General features: G+C 46.4%; 1 protein-coding gene across 1 annotated transcript in view; it reads left to right on the top strand.

The window, feature by feature from the left end:
* The window catches only part of LOC138525693 (sodium/potassium-transporting ATPase subunit alpha-1-like), a 245,607-nt gene that overhangs the window by 110,593 nt on the left and 113,665 nt on the right, over positions 1-21,349 (top strand). The window contains exons 7-8 of the mRNA XM_069635782.1: positions 1,275-1,392; positions 4,853-5,121. Of these exons, the coding sequence (XP_069491883.1) occupies positions 1,275-1,392; positions 4,853-5,121 (387 nt within the window). The remainder of the gene's footprint in view (positions 1-1,274; positions 1,393-4,852; positions 5,122-21,349) is intronic.

Genomic DNA, 21,349 nt, shown 5'->3' with positions numbered 1-21,349 from the left:
CAGCATTGGAGGAACCATGAATAACCTGCATGCGCTTCTCACACACAAGTGCTAAACTGTTTATGTTCAGTTATTTGTAAAGATTGCACGGCAAAACTCACTTGCTTCCTGGCACTTCAGCTAACAAGGCATCCTGGTTACAGGGAGGCAGAGTCACATTGCGGTGATGGTGAACCAGCAGACCTTACAAACAGTACATAGGTTTCATTAACTTAACAATCTCAGGTCAAACAGAGCATCTCAGGCATTGGGCAGAGAATAAGGGCACGGTGCATGGAGGTGGTGGTTGCCAGCTCTAACCAGCACTTGCCGGATTACAGTGAAGCTCAAAAGAGGTGGGTCTTCATTTTCACCCTGAATTGCAGGAGGATAGTGGCACAGTGGATTTACCTAGGGTGGCCATTCCCTGGGTGGGGTGCAGTAGAAGTGAACCGTCCGGCCCCTCAGCCTTTGTGTTTGGTTTGTGGTATCTCTAGTAGATTGACATGCGAGGATCTCAGGAAGCGCATAGGCAGGATTGCTTGACTTTGTACTGGAGGTAGATGGGTCTTAATCATCCAGACACTTATAGGGTAGGAAGACTCCTTGAAGGCAATAGTTCTTTTTTCCTTTGGGGGCTAGATTCTCTATGAGGTCATAGGAGATGGAGGGCACTCCTTGGGGCTGAAGATGAGCCACCCAGCAGTGTGCTAAGGGTATTGACATAATCAAGGAGGGAGGTGATCAATGTGCCACCAGGTGTATTCTGCCAGGGAAATGGAGGGTATGAATTGCTTCAGTGATTTCAGTTGATGGAGGGAACATGTGTTCACCTTCCCTACCTGAGGGTTTAACTTGAGGTCAGCATCCTGCATGCGTCTCAAACAATGTTTGGCTTTTTCAGTGTCTTCTCCTTCTGTGGTTGTTCGATTGATTAATACAGAACGAATGCTCACATTTGGATGTTCAAGACCCGGGATCTGCACGGTGGATGCACAAAGGCCCTAGTTGCAGAGATGGAGTAGCTGATAAGCTGGTAAAGCTTTAGAAGCCTTATAATGGGGTGTAGTGGCATCTGGTACTTTCAAGAGTTTCCCCATGTGAATAACAATTCTCAGGTACTGCAAAGTGTTCTTCCATGAGCAGAAGCCGCCACAGAGTGGCAGCGAGGAAGCGTTAGTGCACCGCAGCTAACTCTCCTCTACCAGAAGTATGGCCAGGTGTTTTCTGATTTCCCTGTGACCTTTTCCTTCTCTCAATGTACAATGTCGCTGTTCTGGTTTTGTGTCTTGCAGGTAGATAACTCTTCCCTCACTGGGGAATCCGAGCCTCAGACCCGTTCACCAGATTTCACAAATGACAACCCACTGGAGACAAGGAACATCGCCTTCTTTTCAACCAACTGTGTGGAAGGTGCGTGCGCGCAGCGTTGATCTGACAGTTCTAAAACATCATCCATTTGGTGGGTGCGATATAGCACCAACTTTAGGGATGAAGCAGAATGTTAGCATGGAGGGTGCAACTGGCCTTGAGATGATAGGTGTAGTTTGGTGCCGGCCTAGTGAGCTTGGTGTAGAGTAGCATTGCACTTGTGTGTGTAGTGGAACCTCTACTTTGTGTTTTTAATGCCGTACTGTCTTGGTGGGTGTAACATAGCATCTACCTAATTAGAATAGAACAGAATCAACCTGGTATGTTTTACAGACTATTAACGTGGTGGGTGTAGGAAGCTATCAACCTTGTAGGTGTAGAGAAGCATCGATCTGGTCATGGGATGACTTTCCTCTTGGTCATCACATGTGAACAAAGACAAGAGACTACAGCTCCTATCAGCCCTCGCCAGCATAGTCAATGGTGAAGGATCACAGGAGCCATAGTCCTGAACATTTGGAGAGCCGCGGGTTTCAGATGCCTTGTGTAGTGGGACCCTGAGAGCAGGGAGGGTTCTCACAACTAGCCAGCAGTGAGTGTGACATCAGTGCGGGGGGAATGCATGAAATCACTTATAAAGGAAAGGATAGCCAAACACCTTGGAATGATCGCTTCACAAGTCTCACGAGGGAAGAGTCAGAATATCACATCCTCGCTCTTCAGTGGGTAAGCCTGGAACTTCATTATTGCAACAGAACGTTGGATGTGATCTACTTAGAGTTTGGTGAAGCCCTCCCTACTGCTCCACACAAAAGACTTTTGAACAATTTCAACTACCTTCGGGTGGAAGCTACCTTGATGAACCAGTTGCGGAACTGGCCAGACAACATGATGGGTGAATGAAAGTATGAACCCAATCAAGCCATCATTTGATCAGCCATAAAAGTTTCATTGGATACGCAAGTCATCCCCAAAACCTAAATTTACATGACTTAAGAAACATACAACAATTAAATTGCTAAACCATATTTCCTTTAAACACTAAATCAATTAACTCAACATCTTTTTAGGTTTACTCAGGGTGCCTCATAAAAAAACATGCTCTTGGCAAGTGTCTCTAAAAGGCCCAAGAACTACCATGTTTGGAGCAAGCATCAGGGGAAACAGTGCGGCCTGTGCGGCTGGATGGCTGTACTGCTTAGTACAGGTACTGTGGTTTGCTTGCTAATAGTTTAAAACAAGAAGTGAGTGAAGCAGCTGAGATAAGGAAGAGGTCGTGTTAATGAGGGGTCATCCTGAAGAAGGAAGCGACGCCGTGGAGCAGCACAGGTTTGAGTTCTAGGTTTGGTGCTGATTAATTCACTCGTAAGTGACGACACAACAAGAAAGATCATCGGGGCCTGTTGCAACATGAGAAACTTCAAACAATTCACTTGCAAAGCACTTGCAAAGCTGCAGGAGTGGGATAGATGTTAGCAGTTTAGCTTCAAGGCATCCATTCATACACTTGGGGGGTGGGGCCATTCCTCGCCAGGAGCAGTAGAGGGCGAAAGCTGATGTGTGAAAGATCAACAAACAGGAGGGTCATCTTGAGATTGTCATATCGGATCACCTTCAAGGGAACAAACACTGTGACTGGGCCAGTGGGAGAGCAGGAGGAATGTGGGATGCACAGAGAGAGGTGTGAAGTTCATATCATCAGTCAGGTCCTATCTGGGCTACCGTACCCTGGTCTGAAGGCTACATACAGACTTTCTTCTTTTCTTGAGGCCGTATTTTCAGAGAGATAGAGACAGTTTAGAGACAGTCCAGAGGTTAACTAGGAAACAGGTGACGCGTTTAAACTACAAATACATTCATATCCATAAATTGAGTATATCCAAGTACAAGAATCAAGAGTAGCCCTAAAACTAGATATCACAATACTCAATTGGAAGGGGAGCTCAGCTATGTTTTATGCAAACCTGCGATTCTGATGCTTTAAATATGTAGGTAATTCTGGCATTCCAAGTGGTGGAAAAGATATTACCGTTTTGGTGGCATCCCGCCGGATTTACCGGCGAGATACCACCAAAACTGTAATGAGCACCTAGGACTTAGCCAAAAGGCTGACAAGTGATGTAACATTCATTTTATCCTCTCATCCAAATAATGAGGCTGTTCAAATAAGTACACATGGCTCATTGTTAAAAACACTTTCATGTTAGTATGAGTGTTGTAAAAAAACAAAACAAATTATCACCAAGCCCAGTGTGCATTATGTACTTAGTGATTCAACCATTTAACCTTTTTATCACAGACACATTTAACAAATGTAACGATCTGTGCACAACTTTATGTTTCTTAAAATTCTCTTTGTTTCTATGCAAAGCAGCCACAAACCTTCCTTGGTGCTATTTTTCCCTTTCTCATTTCTCAGGGAGGTATTTCAAAAGAGTACAATAGGAGTGTATCAGTACCAGAATGTCTATCCTGTAATGATAAGCTTCTATCAAAAAAGTTGTATATTGTTATTCTAGGTTTTGACATTGTGCTTTGCTCAACAAGACAAGTTCATTTGATGAAAAGAATATATACAGGAAGTGATCATTTGAAATTAACATTGAAAAGAGCCAGTTTACAAAATTAGTACAATTAAATAAAGTTCTTGTTTTAATAGTTCCCTTTGCTTCTGCTTTGAATCTCAAAATGTCCTTCCCTCTTGGAACGGGTCACTCTCAGATTAGAACCAATGATCTGTTTGCACTGTGAGCACAAGGGCAATGTTTAACACTGATTATAGTATCCACAACAATTAATAATTGACAATAAATAGAAAATAACATCACAGTTGCAGCCCCTCCACCCTGGTCCTCTGGTCCCTTACAAGGTATGTAAGAACATCAGTCCCTTAACCCCTGGCAGAGCCTATGTTCTACCTCTTCATCCCCGCCTGCATGAACGAGTGATGGCGGCAGTCCTGCAGGACACACATGATGGCAATGTATGCCTCCAAATGCTAGGCCGGTCCCTCCCTCTGGGGATGCCTCTGTCACTGCTGTTCTCTTTCTATGTGTAGACACAAAATCACAGCACCTTCTCTCCCCACTCCTTCAAGATACCTGTGTTTTTTCTCTGGTCACAGCAGGTGGGTTGACTCAAGCAAACATACACCTGACAACATGGGTCTTACCCTCAGAGAGAGAGCGACGGAAAGAAAGAGAGAGAGAGAGACATGTAGTGAGATAGAGGGTGTGAGAGTGCAGGGAGAGATAAAATTAGAGAGACAAAAATGGCGACAGAGAGCGGTAGATCAACGTATGATAGGCTGGGTACAGCTAGGTAAATTCTGTATTGGACACGTCTAGGATCAAAACATGGGAATAATAGTAAAAGTAAGGCTACTTTTGCACACCCAATGGGGCGTTGAGGGCAGGCAATGAACGGGTAGCTTGTACCTGCTCTTAAATCCTGTGTTTATTGCCTACATTTCTTGTGTGATCTCTGGATGTTTGGTTTCCAGGTACTGCCCGCGGTATCGTCGTCAACACCGGTGACCGCACTGTGATGGGCCGCATCGCCACGCTGGCCTCCGGTCTGGAAGGGGGCCGCACGCCCATTGCCATCGAGATCGAGCACTTCATCCACCTCATCACAGGCGTGGCCGTCTTCCTGGGCGTCAGTTTCTTCATCCTCTCCCTCATCCTGGGGTACACCTGGCTGGAGGCTGTCATCTTCCTCATCGGAATCATTGTGGCCAACGTGCCCGAAGGGCTTCTAGCCACTGTCACGGTAAGAGGGCTGAGCAGGAAGGCCGTGGACCCCGTGTCCAGCTGGGTCAGGCACTATACTTGTGTAAAGTGATTCTTCACCTTATGGGTAGATAGCTGAGTTAAAAGATGGAATCTTAAGTAGTTGAGGCCTGGGCCCTGCATCTTGTTCTAAACCTATTGGACGTGTCTCTATTGCATGCATTTGATGTGATTCCTCTTTTGCCATCTTTTGTACAAGAGGGCACTGACCCACACCAAGAAGGAAAGTGATAAGAACTTTCTCTCTGTATGAGGCTGCCAAGGGGAGGATAGCGTGGCTTGTAACAATCCTGGGAGATTTGCCATGCTGGCAGCATGTAAAATCAATTCTGGCACTCTAGTTCCAATTGCATGGCTCTCATTGTGGGCTTGGAGGTATTAGTGGTGCTAATACCTTCAAAAAGAATTGTACCACCAGTGGTTACAGTGGCGTCTCCGTTTGATTCTGAATTTTGGTTAGTCCCCATTCTAAAGTATCTTTGGACTTCAATGAGATATTAATGCCGGCAGTAATACTGCTTTTTTTGGAGCTAATACTGCTAATTACATGCAGGCAGTTTTACAGCTCATGGCTTTACCAACGCATACAAATGTGGGACTGGAAACCAGGAAGTAATACTGTTAGCGCCTGTTATTTTTTTAACAACTTTATTTATTTCGGCAGCAGCATCGTACATAGGTAAACACGTAAAATGATCTGACCCTTACAAAACGTAGTGTAGCATACCCCAGCCCCATCCTCTCCCCCGTCCCTTCTCCAGTCACTCCCTGAGGTTTAGAAATAGTTTGTGGGCCCCCACCGCTCACTGTCAGGGTAAGGGGTTCTAAGATCTCAGGAAGGATGTCACCTGCTGCGGCTGAAAAGGCAATTCCGGGAACTGGCTGCGGTAATCCAGTACAGGGGACCAGCAGTCGGTGTATAGGTGTAAGGCTCGTCCCCTCGCTGTATTGACTTTCTTGGCCACCAGGATCTCCCATGCTTTAATCCACCACAGGGGAATCAAAGGGCCTTTTGCGCCTGTTTCTTCAGTTACCTCCATACTCGTAATGATGCCCTCAGACTTCCACCAACCCATAGTACTTACATAGGCGGCGATCTGCCCCTTCAGCTTGTTTTATCACATGCCAGCTGCAGTGGGTCAGATGAAGGAGCCACAGAAGTGGGAGTAGAAATGGGTGAGTCCTGCCTGAAAGCACACACAGTGAACTGAGACAGAAGGGTCTACTGTCAGACCTTACAATGGCTCTCTTATAATGTCCGTGTAACTGCAAATGGCTAGTGAAGTGGGAGGCAGTGGAATATTAATTCACAGTCCTCTGTGTGGCCCGCAGTGATTTTGCACATGATCTATAATTTGCAACCCACCACTAGACTCTCTACAATGTCATGCAAAGTTACAGAAACAGAGATTGATGTTGTTTGCAAAGGTTCTAGCACAGGCCATGGGACCAAAAAAGACACCAAGATCATGGCCCTCATTCCGAGGTTGGTGCTAGTCATGGCGCTAGTAGTGCCATGACTAGCACCAATACCGGTACCGCCACTGACATGGTGGTATGGAGACTTACCGGTCTATTCCGACCTTTGCGGGACCGGTAAGTCCCCATTTGAAAAGCCATTCCCCATTCCCATTTGAGGCCCCATAGGGCTCAATGGGAAGGGGGAAGGCGTCAATAACAGTACCGCGAATTGCGGTACTGTTATTGACCCCGGTATCCCTTTGCGGGTCTCGTCCATAACGCCTGGTGAAACCAGGCGTTAAGAGAGGGACCCGCAAAGGGACCTCGGAATAGGGCGAAAAGGGATTACCGCCACCAGTGTCATTACCAGTGCCCGTATCCCTTTGCGCCCAGGTCGTAATGACCCCCCATATGTTTACATGTTCCAACCACAGTGTACGGACAGCTCTGACCAACGTGAAGTGTCTGGGTGCTTCTCCGAAGCCAAAACAAAGTATTAGGATGGTGACCGCCAAAAGAACAGTGCGTGTCAGGACAGTTTGCCAAATCCAAACATAACAAGATATCCCAAAGTCCAAACAAAGTCCCTTGTTGAATCCTCCAAGTCTCTGAGGGTTCCCTACACCCTCTTTGCAGGTTTCTGTTCCTTTTGGGGTTCCAGCACCCTGCTTTGATGACTACCACATGCGTCCATCCAGCGGATTCCGCCATCCCTCCAGTGATCACCTCCTAGTCTGTCTGGTCACTATCCTCGGTTATTCCTGTCCTACACTGATAGCTGCAACTGGAAAGCACCACTTGCATAAGTCTCGTCTTCATGGATGACTGGGGAATTAGCACCTGGTATAGGCCCCCTGAGCATCATCAGGCAACCATCTCATTCTGTTGTGTCGTGTGCTTGAAATTGGACATGGATACCCCGGAAGGTAGGTTACCCTTGTGACCGAGATGCCTGCACTCATCAAATATTGATCAGAGCATACTGTCTTTCCCCAGACTGTAAGGCAGCTGCTACGGTCAGGCGTTTCTGGGAAAGTCACACGAGCCGGACCACAGGAGCATAACCCCTGCCTTTATTTATTAATTTGCTTGTATTGCGCCGTAGCCCGCAGGCATCAGGGCGCATAACATAAACACATGGGAAGCTCAAAACATAAAGTCACGAGACAACAAAAAACTAAAAGCTAAAACCTAGGGTTTCAGCAGGATAGTAGGGTTGATATTAGCTCATGTGTCGTTTATCAAAACAAATGTGTCTTGACTTTCTTTCGGAATATACCATAGGAGGTCTCAAGCCTCATTTGTACTGGAAGATTATTCCATAAGGTGGCAGCTATGGTGTGAAAGGCTTTGCCCAGACCATTTGGTTTCTTGTACCTGGTAGTTTCTAGTTGGCCCTGTGCTTGGGATCTAAAGACACGACCTGGAACATGCATGACCAATTTGGTTTTGAGATAGGCAGGTTCTAGTCAATGTTTACCAATGTCCTCATGCCATATGGAAACACCATCCCCTCACGGCCGAACCCTGCACCGGGTTGTGTACATGAATGTACTTTACCCTTGATGTCAGGAGTTGGTTCTGGCTTCCTTCACTGATGCATCTTGGATAGTGTTACCATGGCTGGATTAGCCATGTTGGCAACAAAACACTTAGCGTGTTGGACCTACTACCCACATGTGAATTGAGGGGCTGTGAATGGCTATGCATTTATTTATTTATTTATTTTGTACATTTCAACTAAGGTCTGGTCCAGATAACTAAAACATGGGCCCTCATTTAAATATCTGGCTGAAAAACATCACCAGAGCCCTGGCTTCCATTTATAAAGAGACACAGTAATGTAGTTAGCTAGGTCATGATTCCGGCCTTGAGAGACTCCGTAAGGCTGTTGCTGGCATGTAGTGATCAAGGGCTGCCAGTGCACACCAAATAATGGGGGGTGCAGCACCATTCCCCGACAACCCAGTTATGCCTGGCTTTGGAAAAAGACAAACAAGTGGCTTCAAGCACCCCTGCTTGGAAATGGAAAGGAAGACTAGTCAAGGTAACCATTAAGAACTGGGTGCACAGGTCTCAGAACCTTACATGGAAGTTAACTCAGGAAAGACTATAGGGCCTCATTACGAGTTTGGAGGTATCTGGGTGGTAAATCTGCACAGATACCACCAAACTGAATTACCATTAAGGCCACTTGGTCTGGGGCAATTACTGCCGGATTACAAGTGGTGGAGGCGGTGTAAACTCCCATTTCTTTCAAGCCCATAGGACTCTATGGGGCTTTTTTGGCAGAATTACTGCAGCAGTAATTCAGTGGCGGTAATTCTGTTGATTTTGCTGATTTGTCGGCGGAGAGTTGGAGGATTCACCTCCAGCATTTTGAGGTAAATTCTCAACTCCAGGGCCATAACTGTAAAATGGCAGAGCAGGAAAAGTGGCTGTAATTCCGTTAGCGCCAATTATTTCCCACTCCGCCATACTTGTTATGAGGCCCATAGTCTTTTCGTAAGGGAAGAACCTTCTTACTGAAGCCAGCTGCGCCGTTCTGGGCTCTAGCTCTTAGGGTTCATGACCTCTAAAGGGAGTCCTTTGGTTTATATCAGAAAACTTGTGTAGGCGTGGCTAGATCATTGGGACAGTCTCTCTGCGCCTTCCTTACACAGAAGAGGGTAGAGCCTTTGGCTGCACCTGAGCAATGGAACTACCTCCTCAACACCTTCCTTATAAAGAAGAGGCTAGAGCCTTGGGTACCACTTGAGGAATGGAATTGCGTCCTGTTAGGGAGAATTCTGAGAAATGAGCCAATTCCCTCTACCTTAGAAACCCCCAGCAACTTTGCTGGATTTTGAGGACTTGATTTTTTTAACCTGGAGAGAGTGAGACTCTTTTTTCCACTGTCCCATGTATTTTAGTGTGATTTATGTACTCTGTGGTTCTTTTGGTTGTGGAGTCTGACAAACTCCATAGGCATCATCTTTTACATTGTGTCACACAGCACCTTTAGTGCAGTGACACAGGGAAGAGTCTTAGATTTCCCCAAGGTTTAAATCCCTTCTCTGGGATAAACTACTGTTTCCCAGAGCAGTAACGTGAAATTTACTTTACTTACATTTTAACTTTCTAGCTGGTGGCAGTGGTTTCCTTTTTACTTCCGTGGTGTGCATTTACTGCGGGCTGCGTTCGCAGCTGCAATAAAGCACACAAGGGTGCCATTTTTGCCAAAATGGCCCTGGTCTTCTTTTTTCACCATTTCTTTGTGGAACGGTCATTCTTGAGATTTACTCTGCGCGCCAAAACCAGGTTTGGTCCCTTTGTTCGTTTTGCCTTTGGCTCCAGGGTGTCTGGGGTAGGCAGGAAGTGAGGGAGTTGCCCAAAACTCCCTGTGCTTAGCGTCCTAGGAGACCCAAATGCACTCTGTGATGATTGGCTGGCTGGCTGGCTGGCTGTCTGGCTCAGACAGCCACCCTTCTGGGTGTTTGACAGTTAGGCTGGAATGAAAGGCAGAGAACTGTATACAAAACAAGGCTTTTGGCTTGGAAGGCAGAATTGACCACTGGACGAAGGAACCGAAGAAGAACTTGAAAAGGACGCCTGCTGCATCTCCTGGACCATTGGTTTGCCTGGTGAAGCCCTGCTGCAGTGCCGAAACGCCAAGTTTGCATCGACAGAGAAGTCCCTGCAAGGACGACCTCTCCCCTTGAGTTGGTGGGACCAATCAACTCCAAAGTAAGCCACCTGAACATCCATCTTGGAGCTAGTTGAATTTCCACAGAGTTGCTGCTGGAAACCGTAGAGCCAGGCAGAGGAACACCAGATTGTGTGCGTTGCTTTTAAGTTGGCCAAGAGCTCCAGGAAGATCCTGCAGACCACCAGGAAGCAGGACTGACCGAGCCTGAGCCCCCTCAAGAGTGCCGGGCCCCAGAAGCAAGGAATGTCCATCTTGACAGCCAGGAACCGCAGTGTCGCTCTTTGCGGTAGACACGAGCAGCTGAAACACTGAACAACCACTGAAAGTGAAGTTTGCCGGTTGCGAGTTTTGACTATCACAGTCCAGTGCAGGAGTCCCCCGACATCCTCCCTCTTGTCCCCACGACTGAGGCCCCAGAACAGTGAGATCTGCAGAGCTGCACAGGAACAGGAGTCATCTGCTGCATCCTTTCTTCATTTTAAAGGTACTGTACAAAGTCTAAGAGAACTTAGCTCTTGCTGTAGAGTTGCTTGCATCTTCTACTACTCACAAGTCTAACAGCTTGAGGACCTACATTGATTCATCTTTTTCTTCAAAGACTTCTGAAACATCGTGCAAAGACTTTCCTACTTAGCTTCAAAGAAGTGCTTCAACCCATATAGACTTCTGCCTATTGACTTTGGCTTAGCCTGTTTTAAGTGAATGACTCTTGTTGGGGGATCTGAAAGTATTTGCCTGTTTAAGAAATATTTGTGGTATCTTGTTTGCTCTAATAATCTTTTTCCTGTTTGCTTGCTCTTAACTAAATCTGAGTGCCAACAGTAATACATTAATGTCAACAGCACCCTAGCAATTGAAGTCACCTGTGGGTGTAGGTCTCTGCTGTATGCCCTCCCAAATGGGTATTTACTGATTATGAACTTAAGAGAGTTTATCATTTTGAAGTATATTTGTGTGGTGTTTTACAGTGCTGCCTTCTGAAGAAGGGTTATATTAACTGACTGGTAAATAAATTAATAATTGTTTTATCAAGAAACCCTGTGTGTAAGTGCTTGAATACTTTTCACTGTGAACCTCCGTGTAACTCCCCTACAGCTCATATTGACCCCTCTTGAGATAAGATTGGCTACTCGTCCACACTACCAACCTGTGTAGTACAAACTTATATCAAAGGTTGGGTTACTACTGCCAGGAGGTCAGGGTTGTTGTTGTGCACTCTAAGGGTACTGCAAACAATCTTGCCTAACACCTCCACACCACCGTCCTTACAAAGAAGAGGCTAGAGTCTATGGCACCACCATAGCAATGGAACTGCCTCAACAGCTCCTTCCTTACAGTGAAGAGGCTGGAGCTTATGTCACCACCAGATCATCGGGACTGCCTCCACACCCCCTTCCTTGCAAAGAAGAGGTAAGAGCCTGTCCCACCAGCCGATCATTGGAACTGCCTCCATAGTTCCCTTCTTCAAGGGCGAGGCTAAAGACTATGTTTCCACCTGCGCAAAGGAAGTGCCTCCACAGCTCCTTCCATACAGAGAAGAGGCTGGAGCCTATGGCACCACCAGAGCAATGGAACTGCCTCCACAGCTCCTTCCTTACAGAGAAGAGCCTAGAGCCTATGGCACCACCTAAGCAATGGAACTGCCTCCATAGCTCCTTCCTTACAGAGAAGAGGCTGGAGCCTATGGCACCACCTGAGCAATGGAACTGCCTCCACAGCTTCTTTCTTACAGAGAAGAGGCTGGAGCCTATGGCACCACCTAAGCAATGGAACTGTCTCCACAGCTCCTTCCTTACAGAGAAGAGGCTGGAGCCCATGGCACCACCTAACCAATGGAACTGCCTCCACAGCTCCTTCCTTACAGAGAAGAGGCTGGAGCCCGTGGCACCGCCTAAGCAATGGAACTGCCTCCACAGCTCCTTCCTCACAGAGAAGAGGCTGAAGCCCGTGGCACCGCCTGAGCAATGGAACTGCATCCACAGCTGCTTCCTTACAGAGAAGAGGCTGGAGCCTGTGGCACCACCTAAGCAATGGAACTGCCTCCACAGCTGCTTCCTTACAGAGAAGAGGCTGGAGCCTATGGCACCACCTAAGCAATGGAACTGTCTCCACAGCTCCATCCTTACAGAGAAGAGGCTGGAGCCTATGGCACCACCTAAGCAATGGAACTGCCTCCACAGCTTCTTTCTTACAGAGAAGAGGCTGGAGCCTATGGCACCACCTAAGCAATGGAACTGTCTCCACAGCTCCTTCCTTACAGAGAAGAGGCTGGAGCCTGTGGCACCACCTAAGCAATGGAACTGCCTCCACAGCTGCTTCCTTACAGAGAAGAGGCTGGAGCCTATGGCACCACCTAAGCAATGGAACTGTCTCCACAGCTTCATCCTTACAGAGAAGAGGCTGGAGCCTATGGCACCACCTAAGCAATGGAACTGCCTCCACAGCTCCTTCCTTACAGAGAAGAGGCTGGAGCCTATGGCACCACCCAAGCAATGGAACTGCCTCCACAGCTCCTTCCTTACAGAGAAGAGGCTGGAGCCTATGGCACTACCTGAGCAATGGAACTGCCTCCACATCTCATTTCTTACAGAGAAGAGGCTGGAGCCTATGGCACCACCAGAGCAATGGCACGGCCCCATAGCTCCTTCCTTATAAAAGAGAGATTAGAGCCCAAGGCACCACATGAGAAATGGAACTGCCTCCACAGCTCCTTCCTTACAGAGAAGAGGCTGGAGCCTATGGCACCACCTGATCAATGGAGCTGCCTCCACGGCTCCTTCCTTACAGAGAAGAGGCTGGAGCCTATGGCACCACCTGATCAATGGAACTGCCTCCACGGCTCCTTCCTTACAGAGAAAAGGCTGGAGCCTATGGCACCACCTGATCAATGGAACTGCCTCCACGGCTCCTTCCTTACAGAGAAGAGGCTGGAGCCTATGGCACCGCCTGAGCAATGGAACTGTCTCCACGGCTCCTTCCTTACAGAGAAGAGGCTGGAGCCTATGGCACCGCCTGAACAATGGAACTGCCTCCACGGCTCCTTCCTTACAGAGAAGAGGCTGGAGCCTATGGCACCACCTAAGCAATGGAACTGCCTTCACAGCTCTTTCCTTACAGAGAAGAGGATGGAGCCTATGGCACCACCTGAGCAATGGAACTGCCTCCACAGCTCCTTCCTTACAGAGAAGAGGCTGGAGCCTATGGCACCGCCTGAATAATGGAACTGCCTTCACAGCCCCTTCCTTACAGAGAAGAGTCTAGAGCCTATGGCACCACCTAAGCAATAGAACTGCCTCCACAGCGCTTTCCTTACAGAGAAGAGACTGGAGCCTATGGCACCACCTAAGCAATGGAACTGCCTCCACAGCGCCTTCCTTACAGAGAAGAGGCTGGGGCCTATGGCACTACCTGAGCAATGGAACTGCCTCCACAGTCGCTTCCTTACAGAGAAGAGGCTGGAGCCTATGGCACCACCCGAGCAATGGAACTGCCTCCACAGCTCCTTCCTTACAGAGAAGAGGCTGGAGCCTATGGCACCACCTGAGCAATGGAATTGCCTCCACAGCTCCTTCCTTACAGAAAAGAGGCTGGAGCCATGGCAGCACCTAAGCAATGGAACTGCCTCCACGGCTCATTCCTTCTATGGCACTACCTGAGCAATGGAACTGCCTCCACAGCTCCTTCCTTACAGAGAAGAGGCTGGAGCCTATGGCACCACCTAAGCAATGGAACTGCCTCCACAGCTCCTTCCTTACAGAGAAGAGGCTGGAGCCTATGGCACCACCTAAGCAATGGAACTGCCTCCACAGCTCCTTCCTTACAGAGAAGAGGCTGGAGCCCATGGCACCGCCTGAACAATGGAACTGTCTCAACAGCTCCTTCCTTACAGAGAAGAGGCTGGAGCATATGGCACCACCTGATCAATGGAACTGCCTCCACGGCTCCTTCCTTACAGAGAAGAGTCTGGAGCCTATGGCACCGCCTGAACTATGGAACTGCATCCATAGCTCTTTCCTTACAGAGAAGAGGCTGGAGCCCATGGCACCACTTGAGCAATGGAACTGCCTCCACAGCTCCTCCCTTACAGAGAAGAGGCTGGAGCCTATGGCACCGCCTGAACAATGGAACTGCCTCCACAGCTCCTTCCTTACAGAGAAGAGTCTGGAGCCTATGGCACCACCTAAGCAATGGAACTGCCTCCACAGCTCTTTCCTTACAGAGAAGAGTCTGGAGCCTATTGAACCACCTGCGTAATGGAACTGCCTCCACAGCTCCTTCCTTACAGAGAAGAGGCTGGAGCCTATGGCACCGCCTGAACAATGGGACTGCCTCCACAGCTCCTTCCTTGCAGAAAAGAGGATAGCGCCTGTGTCATCACCAGAGAAATTTAACCAATTATGGGGTCCATGTTCCAAACATCTGGCTGGTTTGAATCCCTGTTGGATAAACCTTCACCGTTGCCCTCACCATGGAAAAAAATCATCCCAAGCAGCTCCATGGTACAACTGTGACTTAAAAACTATGAAAAAACCCACAAGCAAACATGAACGCCTGCGGTACAAACATAGACAAGAGGAAGAGAAAAGCCCCTATAAAAGTTACTGGACTAATAAGATAGAGCCGGTAGCCAACCAGCCTCAAACCTCTATTCGCTTGGTTAACTTCATAATTAACCAGAGCCCATGGCTTCTGTCCAAACACCCATGACAATGCATATCTGTCAAAGAGAAAATCACTGCTTTTCACTGGTTTTTGGGTGTGGCTGCTGAGCACCCAATATTGCTTGCTCCCACATCAATGCTGGATTTTCCTGGGAAATCATTAGATACCTCTATGGTACTGCTAGTAATTCACAAACCTAAACCTACCCGCTCTGAAGCTGACCCAGTGCCGCAGTGGCTTCTGCTCCAACATTCAGATGCCTTTGCTCCACATGTTACATAGCTCAAATACAGGCCCTAGCTTTCAAGAAGGGAATATCCCCTTAAGCCCCCCTTTTGAAGAGAATTGGCATAGATTCAGCTCTCCTGGCTAATTTTCAGCCTAGGACACATCTGTCAACCTTATCTAAAAATAACAGAAAATCTCTCCCTCCGGCAGCATCAAATGTCTCTTGACATAGAATTATTCTTATCTCCTTTTCAATGTGCTAGTTTTCAGCCAGGACACGGAACCATGATGTTCTGGGCGTTGCTGACAAGGGTAGTGAAGCACTGCTGGTCATATTGTGCTTATCCGCAGCATTTTATTACACTATCAACCATATCATCTTATTTGACATGTTGTGCTTGGTGGTCGCCATGTCTAGTGACTCCCATCATTCATTCTGCTCTTTCCAGAAGGAAGGACAAAGGCATTTCACATTTTCAGCGTGGCTCTTTCACGGCAGCTGCAGTTCCTGTTACTTGTGGAGCTCCACAGGGGTCCCCCTGTCTCCTGGTTTTTTCAGTGTACATTTGGTCCCTCTTTTTCACTTGCTCAAGACCTTGGAGGTTAGAATTCTGTCTAAAGCTGGCGATACCCACATGTGAGTAAAGGTTAAAGAAGTTTAGGGTAAATGTTTGGTAAAGAAGTTTAAGGTAAATGTTTGGTAAAGAAGTTTAGGGTAAATGTTTGGTAAAGAAGTTTAGGGTAAATGTTTGGTAAAGAAGTTTAGGGTAAATGTTTGGTAAAGAAGTTTAAGGTAAATGTTTGGTAAAGAAGTTTAGGGTAAATGTTTGGTACTCCAGGAATGCCTTTTGTCACTTGGGGAGTGCAGGAGATCCCACCGCATACAAATGAATGGAGCAAAAACAGAGCTTAGACTTTTTAAAACTAAAACATGATCTCTTTTTAATTTATCACTCTTCCAACTTTTTTAGGCAGCTCACTTTCTTGGACAGCAAAAAAAAAAACAAGGCTTCATTTTTTAGGAGGATCTGACAAACTCCATCTGGGTAGCATACACATTAATTAAATTTAATTTGTGGCTTACTTAACTTTTATCATAGCCGCTGCCAGTGCCTTCCTTCACTACCAAAATATTCATAATCAAGTTAAATTCAAAACTTCCTGCCTCACCCATAAATGTATCCATGGCCATGCTCCAGCACACCTCTGATACCGTCAGTTCTTTATGGTTATGGATTGAAATTTGCCCAAAAATGATCTCATTGGCATTTTCCTTTCCACCAAGGTGTGGGTGAAGGACCAAGAGCCAAGTGACGGTTAAGTAGGTCCTTGGGCATCTGCACTAAAAATGTAAGTTTTACACAAGGGAAATACTTTGGGCATAGTACGGAGAGAGCAAACAGCATGTCCACAACACCAACCCACCTCTCCCTACAAAACCACACCCTGAAACAGTACCACATGGATACAGGGTTGATCAAAACAGCATGTCCACAACACCAACCGACATCTCCCTAAAAAACCATACCCTGAAACAGTTCTACATGGATACAGGGTTGATCAAAACAGCATGTCCACAACACCAACCCACCTCTCCCTACACAACCACACCCTGAAACAGTTCCACATGGATACAGGGTTGATCAAAACAGTATGTCCACAACACCAACCCACCTCTCCCTACAAAACCACACCCTGAAACAGTTCCACATGGATACAGGGTTGATCAAAACAGCATGTCCACAACACCAACCCACCTCTCCCTACACAACCACACCCTGAAACAGTTCCACATGGATACAGGGTTGATCAAAACAGTATGTCCACAACACCAACCCACCTCTCCCTACAAAACCACACCCTGAAACAGTTCCACATGGATACAGGGTTGATCAAAACAGCATGTCCACAACACCAACCCACCTCTCCCTACAAAACCACACCCTGAAACAGTTCCACATGGATACAGGGTTGATCAAAACAGCATGTCCACAACACCAACCCACCTCTCCCTACAAAACCACACCCTGAAACAGTTCCACATGGATACAGGGTTGATCAAAACAGCATGTCCACAACACCAACCCACCTCTCCCTACACAACCACACCCTGAAACAGTTCCACATGGATACACGGTTGATCATGCCACCTATACAGATCAGTCATCATGCCATAAAAACAAATAGTTCAGATGAAAATTATACAGAATTGTGTGACAAAAGACAATTTTGCTACAAGGGACAGAGCTTCTCATGGTTTATCAGGCATCAGTTGGTGCTGTGCTGGACCGATAGCCATTACCAGAACTGGTAGAAATGATGTATCTTGCACAAGGGAATGATTTGGCCACTAAGCTTGATGGTCGGGTCCAAAAATTGTCTAGAGCATTGGGACCCCATCTGTTTTCTTGGAGTTTTTCTGGTATGGGCTGCATTTAAAAGCCTATTCATTGTTTGACTATAATTCAGTGCCAGAACTGGTTAAGGAGGATATCGCACAGAAAACGATAACATTTAATCTACTGAACAGACAACCTCCTCCTGAATTCTGATGTTTGACTTCTGAGCTGGTCCATGCGGGTGACCTGGCATGGGGAGCCACTAACTGCTGCCTCAGTAGAGCCTGCGGTGAGCGCAAGGAAGGTCGACCGAGGACAAGGGAGAGAGATGTACTAGCAAGGAAACTGCTATGCCTCCACTTCGGCAGATCTCCGCTGACCTTTGAGAGGAACGGCTGTCAGTGGAAACCCGAGTGTGCCAAACAGCTTGAGGTGAAACTCCAGACAGCCTGGCGATGATAGGAAACCACAAGTATGAGACAGGAGGACGGGTGGCTGTATACAGTAGAGACACAGGCATCCATGGGATGAGAGCGTGGGTGCATGATTCTGGGAGACATGTTTGAGGTGTGCCTGCCATTGACAAACCCATTCTTGTCCACTGGAATGTAGTAGACAGATTAAGCCAAGAATCTAAGATTAGGTTTAGGGTCATTCAAGATCAAATCATCCTTCAGTGTAAATTTGGATACCCACATCTTCTGTGCAGGATGTGTGGATGGTGACCAAGGAGGCCTCCTACCTCAACCAACAGCTGCGGGCATATTGCTAATCTTTGCACACATTTCAGAGCTCTAGGAGAGCAAAACCAACACAAATACCCCTATGTCTCCGCTCTTACTCTGAATACCTGTTTTCCAAGATAGGACTAGCAATGGCATATCCTGTGAAAACCCACAGTTCTTTGATAAAAAAGGATTGTGGAAAGTGCAGGTTGCAAAAGGCTACTAGGTGCCCGTCTAGGCATTGGTCTCCATCGAAAGGGCGGGCGATTACCCACATGGGTCAGATTCAGGGAAGAACCTCAATGAAGATAGATGGTTTCATCTTGCATAGCCGCCTTAAACTATAAGGTGGTTATAGCTTCATCCCGATAATTAGAATATTCAGGTTGTTCCAGAGATGGAAATATAAGCAGTCGGAGAATGAATGTCAGAGAATTTTCAACTATAGCAAGCACCACTGTGGAAAAGAAAACGAAACGCCCGTTTACCATGGATTTGGGATAGTACCAACCTGGCTCTCTGCTAACTGGTCACAGCCATTCATTGTTGTGGCTACGGTATGCCATGTGTTTGCATCTCCATGGCAACCGGCTGCTGCAATGGGTCACTGCATACCCCGTCATCGTTTGGCGAATGTTGCAAGTTCTTCTTGCTTAATAACTGTAAAATGTGTCTTCTTTTGGATTTCCTCTGCCCCGGCACAGCAGAAACGTCACAGTGGGGAAGGTGACGACCAACCACTTCCTCATTCTCTTTCTTAGTGGTTGCATGTATTGTTGGAGCAGTGCCATACTGTGGCCTCTATCTCTACAAGGACGGAGAGTCCGGAAGTTTCTGGGGTGTACTGAAATGTCCCTCCTAAACATATCCGTCACAGTGGAGAAAGACTTCCACAATGTGACCGATGAGGGCTTGTGAATAGTCATATAATCAATGTTTCACACGGGGCTACTGCACAGTGCCAGAGTGGTATAGATAAGCAATAGTAGAATAGTAATATTTTGTTTTCTGACTCTCTACCAGTGGAATGTGGAGTCCCTTGGTGATCATCTTTGTCCCCTCTGCTCTTCAATGTGTACATCTGCTCACTTATGAATCTCTTTTCTCAATTTGATTTACATTACTATTCATATGCGGATGACATATGTGCGGCTAAAAAGCTGTGTGGATGCAACGGCTCGTGTTCTACTATGTTCTGGGAAAATTGAAACCTGGATGCTGGAGAACAAGTTGCAATTTAATCCATCTAAAATGGAAATGATTGAATTTGGCTCAAAAATCTTATGCCAATTCCTTGTCCGTCTCTTTTTAATGTTCATTATTCACAAAAAGTAAATAGTCATCGTTGTATCTGTCAATCAAATATGAATTGTAATGGACAGATTAATCAGTCCATTAAAACAGTCTACTATCAACTCAAACTGTTGAAACGCCTAATTACGCTTATGATGGATAAAGATCGGTGCTCTGTGGTTTAAGCCCTTGTAAACTCGAGCCTTGACTATTGTAGCTCTCTGCTTTTGGGGATTCCTGAATACCAAATTCAGCAGCTACAGGTCACCCAAAATTCTGCAGTGAGTTTTATTTTTTCAGTGGCTAAGAAGGCATCTATCTCCTACTTTTGTAGGAGTATTCACTGGCTTCCGGTGCAACAGCAAACCCTGTTCAAGACACTGCGTCTAGTCTTTAAATGCATCAGTAGCTTGGTACCAGCCTATCTCTCGGCTAAAATTGTCCCTTAATTTCCAAGCCGAGCTTTGAGGTCATCAGAAGGACGCCTTCTGACGGTTCCATGTTTATCATGTATGGCACCGCGAACTTGGAATAAACTCCCACTTGATCTAAGAAGAAGATTCGAATCCTTGGAGATCTTCAAGAAAGTGTTAAAAACCTATCTCTTTCAGCAATATTTGCTACTGCTGCTGATTGTATCCCCTTTTATACCAACTGTGCCCAGATGCATTTTCTTGCTTGGTTACTTTGATATGTGCACTTTAAATGCCTTTTCTATTCTATTCTATTGCATTGGAGTGACCACTGGCTTTATCTTGGCTTATCTTAGCCAGTGTTGTCCTGTTATGTTTTAGTTTATCCCGTCTTGCCTCCTCTCGGCTTGTCACATCTCGTTTTGTCTCATCTCATCTTTTCTTGTCTTGTTTTCTCTGATCTTATCTTGTTTTTACCATATCTTATTTTGTCTTTTCTTGCTCTTCTTGTCTTGTCTTATCATCCATTTTATGGAAATACTGATAAAAGCGGATCTTGGAATATGACTCAATATATTGTCTTCCAGCACAGCAGGTGGGCGTCTACACACTGCTCCAGGATTATACTCTACTACTAATGATTTTGGGATAGAGATTGTTCCCATCAGGTATTTTAAGTAAAATTCACTGGTACTACAAAAGGACTAAAACAGAAAGCTTTAGCAAGAAAGATTCCTTTTCAGTAGGGTCTTTCTGGCTGAGTTTCAACAAATGGCACTTTTAGAAGAGCAGAAGAGCAGTGTAAGTCTAGCTTCTAGGGGATCTGATCCCTTCAGGAAAGGTTCTAAGATCCAGATGCTAATCAACTGTATCATCCCATCATTTCGCAGCAGAAAATGCACAGGCCGAAAAATACAAATTTTTAATGCATTTCTACGCAATTCTATGTCGGTGGTGGGTTAGCCTAATACATAATGTATGGGTAGTATGGGGGGAGCTGCGGAGGGACTTCACCCGGATATAATTGCAACGAAATGTGCCAAAAGAAAAAAAGAAATTCTGTATTTTCAGCTTCTGTATTTCTTTTTCGAGATAATCACATAGATACCCAAGTAACATCCGCAAGCTGTTAGCGGTCTCGATCAAGTGTGATTGCACACCTTCCTCTTGGGTTGAACGATGTGCTCAGGACCAGTGGATCTGTAATGGTAATTTGAAGTCACCTTACACACTCCAGTCTACAAGACAGGGCCAGAGTGGGCCACGTCTTAAGGTTTACCTATCTCTAAGGTACTGCAAAGGGGAGACTGGATGCCATTCATGGCCGTAGAGGTATTATATGAGTAATGATGCAAACACTAATGTAAGGTGCTCAAAGAATAATCGCTCCACTGGTGGA

Source organism: Ambystoma mexicanum, chromosome 7p (genome assembly GCF_040938575.1).
Source record: "Ambystoma mexicanum isolate Mex_15411 chromosome 7p, UKY_AmexF1_1, whole genome shotgun sequence".
In the NCBI taxonomy this organism is placed as follows: domain Eukaryota; kingdom Metazoa; phylum Chordata; class Amphibia; order Caudata; family Ambystomatidae; genus Ambystoma; species Ambystoma mexicanum.
Note: the sequence above shows the minus strand (reverse complement) of the source record. Positions and strands in the feature narration are given on the sequence as shown.